At 40.0% G+C, this 5,760-nt stretch overlaps 1 protein-coding gene across 1 annotated transcript; it reads left to right on the top strand.

The window, feature by feature from the left end:
- Positions 1–453: 453 nt before the first annotated feature.
- Positions 454–4,935, top strand: LOC121969733 (deoxyribodipyrimidine photo-lyase-like). Its single transcript, XM_042519957.1, has 8 exons — positions 454–1,250; positions 1,348–1,588; positions 1,987–2,144; positions 2,263–2,299; positions 2,384–2,442; positions 2,722–2,803; positions 4,015–4,086; positions 4,296–4,935. Exons 1-8 carry the CDS (start codon positions 577–579, stop codon positions 4,467–4,469), a joined length of 1,497 nt encoding a protein of 498 aa, XP_042375891.1. The 5' UTR covers positions 454–576; the 3' UTR covers positions 4,470–4,935.
- The last annotated feature ends 825 nt before the right edge of the window (positions 4,936–5,760 follow it).

The raw sequence follows: 5,760 nt of genomic DNA on the forward strand, positions 1-5,760 counted from the left end.
AAGCTTGGTTCATTTTAAGCTTGGCTCGGCTCGGTTATCTTATCAAACAAGCTTGAACACCCCAAAGTTCGGCTCGGCTCGACTCGGCTCGGCTTGTTTACAGCCCTAGCGATCACATTCACCTTTTTAACAACAAGTGATGAATTTTTGCTACATCATTCACCATAGTTATTATCCATGTCAATTGCCAAAGAGGTTAATCAATAAAACTATAGGAATACAAGGAAGGAGGCAAAATGATAACAATGAAATTATAGGGAGCATTCCCCAATGAAGCAGAGGGTAATATTATAAAAAATAAATTTACAGAGGTCTTGTTGAACGCGTGGAAACATCTGAGGGTTAAAACAAAATATACTGATATTAAAAATTTTAAAACTAAAGTGCATGGGGTGAAAAAAAGAAGCAACCCACGTCGGCGTCGCCACCCATTCTGGACCAAGCAGCTCCACTCACTTCCGAACCTCGTCGACGTGGCTTCATCTCCGTCACAGCGCTCCCCACTTCCCGCCCGTTTCTTCCCTCAGGCTCCGCTTCACGCTGTCACGCCCACACGCCACCGTTCTCCGCTCCCAAATGGCACCCGCAGTCGTCGCACCCAGCTCCGCACCGGCCGCCGCGGTCCACCCGGCCCGCGTCCGTTTCCTCAGGCCCGGCTCCCCATCCTCCTCCCCTTCCGGCCCCGTCGTCTACTGGATGTTTCGCGACCAGCGAGCCGCCGACAACTGGGCCCTCCTCCACGCCGCTGATCTCGCCTCGCGCTCCGCCGTCCCCCTCTCCGTCGCCTTCTGCCTCTCCCGCCGTTTTCTCGGCGCCCACGCCCGCCAGCTCGGCTTCATGCTCCGCGCTCTCCGCCCTCTGTCTCGCCGCCTCGCAGCCCTAGGACTCCCCTTCTTCCTCCTACGCGGCGACGCCCCCGATGTCCTCCCTGATCTCTTCCGCCGCCTCGGAGCCTCCACCCTCGTCGCCGATTTCTCACCCCTGCGCCCCGTCCGCGATTGGAAGGACGCTCTCTGCGAGCGCCTCCCAGCTGAAGTTGCCTTCCACGAGGTCGATGCCCACAACGTGGTCCCTATCTGGGTCGCCTCCGACAAGCTCGAATACAGCGCCAAGACGATCCGCTCCAGGATCCATCGTCTCCTCCCGGAGTTTCTCGTCGAGTTCCCCAAGCTTCCGGCCCCTGCGGTGCCGTGGGCAGGGGAGGCACCGCCTGAAATCGAATGGGATGAACTGATCAACGAAGTCATTGAGTTAACTCATCAATCCATTTAGCATATTTAGAATCCCCCAAAATTCGAATCTTGGCACGAGTTTGCTGACATCTCCGACTCTCCTTTTGACACATAGGGAAACAGGGGAAGTGCCGGAGATCAACTGGTGTGAGCCGGGGGAGGAAGCTGCGACAGAGATGCTGATGGGAAGCAAAGACGGCTTCTTGACAAAGAGGTTGAAGAGTTACGACAGCGATCGTAATGATCCAGTGAAGCCGAGGGCGTTGTCGGGGCTCTCGCCTTACCTGCACTTTGGCCATATCTCAGCTCAGCGGTGTGCTCTTGAAGCTCGGAAGCTTCGGAATTCCTGTCCCAAGGTATGCCTACTTCCCTGATGGTGTGTAAAATTGAGAGCCTTTTCAATTTTATCCTGCAATGCTTAAAAAAAAAAAATACTTATATGTCATAAAATGCAGTGTAGATTAGTAGTGAGCAATCTTGTCTCGTTATTCAATTTGTCTCCGGAAAGAGATTGTTGAACTATTTTGTATTCAAGTAATTACCGACTATTGCACAACCATGCGTTAAAGAAATTTTGTTGGATTTTTTTTTGATAGTTAATATATTAGCCGCAAATTAGCAAGGAATGCAGTTACATGTTGTTCAAAATTTAGACTCTTCTTCATGCAACTAATGGTACGAATTGTAACTTTTTTTGGAAGTTACTAATATAAGAATAACTGATATATGCATGTTGCGAATGAACAATTCACAGTCGGTGGATGCATTCTTGGAGGAATTGATTGTGAGGAGGGAGTTGGCTGATAATTTTTGCTATTACCAACCTCATTATGATTCGTTGCAAGGTGCATGGGAGTGGGCTCGCAAGTCCTTGATGGGTCATGCTAAAGATAAACGAGAGCATGTTTATTCGTAAGTGTTTGATAGAATTTTACATCAGCCCATCTTTACTTTTTGATTGTTGAATCATTTTATATTTGCAGATAGTGTCCGCTGTTATCTTGGTTGCTTAATTTCTTACTCTTTGCAGGAGAGAACAGCTAGAGAAAGCACAAACTGCTGATCCTGTAAGTTTACGAGTGATATTCGAATAATTTTCTAAATAAATAATGTATACCTGTGCCACTCTTAATTTGGTTTGCACCTTTCAGCTATGGAATGCCTCGCAACTTGAGATGGTTCATTGTGGTAAAATGCATGGATACATGAGGTAAAAGCTGCTTTTTTTAATCAGTCTTATCCCGTATTATGATTTCCTTTTCATCAATCTTGCTGCAGTTTGTTTGGTATCCCAATAGCATTAAACCACAATCTTCATTCATATTGTTACTTAAAAATCATGTCGGCAACTTGAGAATTTCGAGCTGCTAAATTGTCCATGCATATTTTTAACATTGAAGACTCAGCTTAAGAATCCCATTTAACCTCCAGAAGTTTGTTCCGATTTCTCTTACCTCTTTCATAGGAATAATGTGATTGTGATCAACAGGATGTACTGGGCCAAGAAAATCCTCGAATGGACAAACAGACCAGAGGAAGCATTGTCAATAGCAATATACTTAAATGACAAGGTATACAGTTTTCTTGTAACATAGTGGAGTTCTTTATAATGGTATATATTGGTTCTGCTTAACTAGTATCAAAAATGAAAAACAGACTGTCTTGATAAGTATATTGGTCGCATCACTTCTCTCATATACACATATATTGCACTATTCGAAGATTAAAGAACACGCCTCTCTTGGAACTACTGTTAATACATCTTTTGATCTGGTAAAGAATTCTGTCATAGTTCATGATCACCAGCCATACTGGTAGGCTTCATGCCGCCCTTTTACTTTCTAGAAAAGCATTATTGCTAGCTATGCAGATGATCCCTGCGTTAACTATGTGCACTTCCAATTACTAATTACATATCTTTATATATGTCTAACAACAGTTGCATCATCAGGAATCACTTCCTTAAGCCTATCATTCAGTTCTTTCACTCTGCTGTAGGGTAAAAACTTGTATCAGCACGTAATATCAAAGCGGCGTACAGATATGTTGAAATTGGTTCTTTTAGTCTATCTTTCAAAATAACTAACATGCAAATTGTGTAAGAACTATTTCTATTATTCTAAGAGAACTATGCCATCTCTATCTTTTTGGTGGAACCCAAATGTCAAGCCCATGAAGATGGAATTTGAAATTTATTAAAAAAAGTAAAAAAGTAAAAAAAAAAAGAAAGAAACTACTATCCAGTTCAATTAGTTGTAGTTCTAACAAAAATAAAAAAAATTAAGTTAAGATGATAATAAAACTTCAATGGCAACCAATATATTCATATAAGTCAATTAGAATTGGAAGTGTGGGAAATAAAAGGAGATCAAAGAAAATTTTAGTTGATGCAAATGCAAGTAAATAAGGATTTGAATGTGAGTAGTGATATAGTCGTCCATAGAGTGGGGCAAACATTCTTGTAACCTTGTATGGAGCTTAAAGGATAAAATTTATATAGTTGATCCCAAATAGGTGGGACAAAGATGATGATGACAGTAGCTATGCATAGAGTTCAATGGAGGGATATAGTCCATCCCAAATAGTTCGATAATTCAAATTGATGGCAATGGTGTCTGATAATGTAACTTTCCATCTTTTCATGTTTTGGTCAAATAGAAGCTAGTTATTTCGACAAATTATTTATAGATTAATATTGCGATGCTTTCCTATTCAAGGTATCTGTTCAAGATCTACAACTGTTATTGTGCTTTATTATTATTTTTTGCCTCACCACTTACAGTATGAGTTGGACGGGAGAGATCCAAATGGCTATGTCGGTTGCATGTGGTCTATATGTGGCGTCCATGATCAGGTCTGTCTTCCGATAACTATATGCTTATCTTTTCTGGATCACAAACGCTGCTACTATTCTCTTAGTGTTTAGTTTGCCGTTGATTTCTTCAAACTATGGACTTCTAGGATCCATACACCGCCTCCCAAACATTGTTGAGTTTCTTGTGTCAAGATTCTGGTGCTCAGTGAAATTTTGATGGTGTTTTTGTTGGATATCTTCTATTTCAGGGCTGGAAAGAGAGGCCGGTCTTTGGAAAGATTCGCTACATGAATTATGCAGGTTGCAAAAGAAAATTTAACGTTGAAGGATACATAGCCTATGTGAATAAGCTGGTCAGTGGAACGAAGAAGAGGAAATCGGATAGTTTAACAAGTCTTGTAACAAAACATTTGAAATCATAGCAAATTGCACTGCGAGGAATTTGAGCTCCACTAGCATTCCAACACGTTAGCCAACTAATTGGTGGAAGCAAATGCTGATCACAAGCACCTATACCTGGTCATTCATTTTGGTTGCGACCTCATGATGAGTTTGCTTCGTTGAACTGGTACTTTGTTACCAGTTTAGGGGGATGTTTTACATGTAGAATAGGCTAATTAGGTTGTTGATCAGTTAACCCATTGGATTCGGGCTTAATCACTGCATGGAAAGTGTTTTGATATTCTGGACTATAACATCACTGAAGTGAGAACAGAAGCACTCCAAAGAAGAAAAACTTTGTTGTAGGGAAAAAAAACCCAAACAAAATTACTTTCATGTGTTCTGTTGGATTTCATCATATATTTTCCAATATGTTCAGTTATGCCTATGTGCTGAATAAACTTTGTTGTAGTGATTTTTTAAGATGATATTTAGTATGATTTCATACAATGACAGACTTTGAATTCTTCCTTTAACTGTTTTGGAATTTAGGAGATGTTATAGTGTCAAAAGAATTGCAGAGAGGCCTTTTACTGGGTGAAAAGTATTTTATTATTATTATTTAAAAAGTGTTAGAGGTGAGGGTTTTATTTAATTTTTATCATTTTTATTAAGAAGAGTTAAGGGAGGATCCAAAGGCTTTTTAAACAAGATGTAGATGTATTCTATTCTTATTGAACTTCTTTATTTTCATATAATACAGAATATTCTCTCAACGCCAAATTCCATTTTTATCTTGTTGTCTTTTCAAAGAAGATGGATTCAATCATGTGAAAGTTACTATGCAATTTTTATCATTTTTATCTCGAGTCATTATTTTGATCGATCATAGAGGGTGGAAAGTGGAAGTGCACAAAATTAGCACTTGTGGTTTATAAAGAGTGAACACTATAGAGCACTGATAAAGATTGAGACTTCATGTGGACGATTGAAGTGCACAAAGTTTAACTTTTCAACAATCTCTACATTAATTCTAATAAAGGGAAGTCGTATAAACTGAAATTAAAAATACTTATTGCATTAAAATTTTAGATGATATTTTGAGAAGCAACTAAGCTTTTGAGGAGCATTTATTAATTTTGTAAAATAGAAAACTGTATCATTATCATAATAGTAATTTCAAAATTTGCTCACAAAATCCACTACCAACCTACTCAGTCAAATTTTCTGTTATTTGGACACTACAGTTGATTGTCTCCTTTGTGTTGATAAAAAGAAAGGCACGACCAAAAAAAATGGCAAATAAACCTCCTTAGCCTCTGCGGCTAGAAT

This window comes from Zingiber officinale, chromosome 4A (genome assembly GCF_018446385.1).
Source record: "Zingiber officinale cultivar Zhangliang chromosome 4A, Zo_v1.1, whole genome shotgun sequence".
NCBI classification, from domain to species: Eukaryota; Viridiplantae; Streptophyta; class Magnoliopsida; order Zingiberales; family Zingiberaceae; genus Zingiber; species Zingiber officinale.

What these genes read in the sequence shown, in the direction of transcription:
- LOC121969733 (XM_042519957.1), top strand. Translation starts at nt 577, where the DNA reads ATGGCACCCGCAGTCGTCGCACCCAGCTCCGCACCGGCCGCCGCGGTC. An exon ending in TTCGGAATTCCTGTCCCAAG is followed by an intron (nt 1,589 to 1,986) that starts GTATGCCTACTT and finishes AACAATTCACAG; the next exon opens with TCGGTGGATGCATTCTTGGA. An exon ending in AAACGAGAGCATGTTTATTC is followed by an intron (nt 2,145 to 2,262) that starts GTAAGTGTTTGA and finishes TACTCTTTGCAG; the next exon opens with GAGAGAACAGCTAGAGAAAG.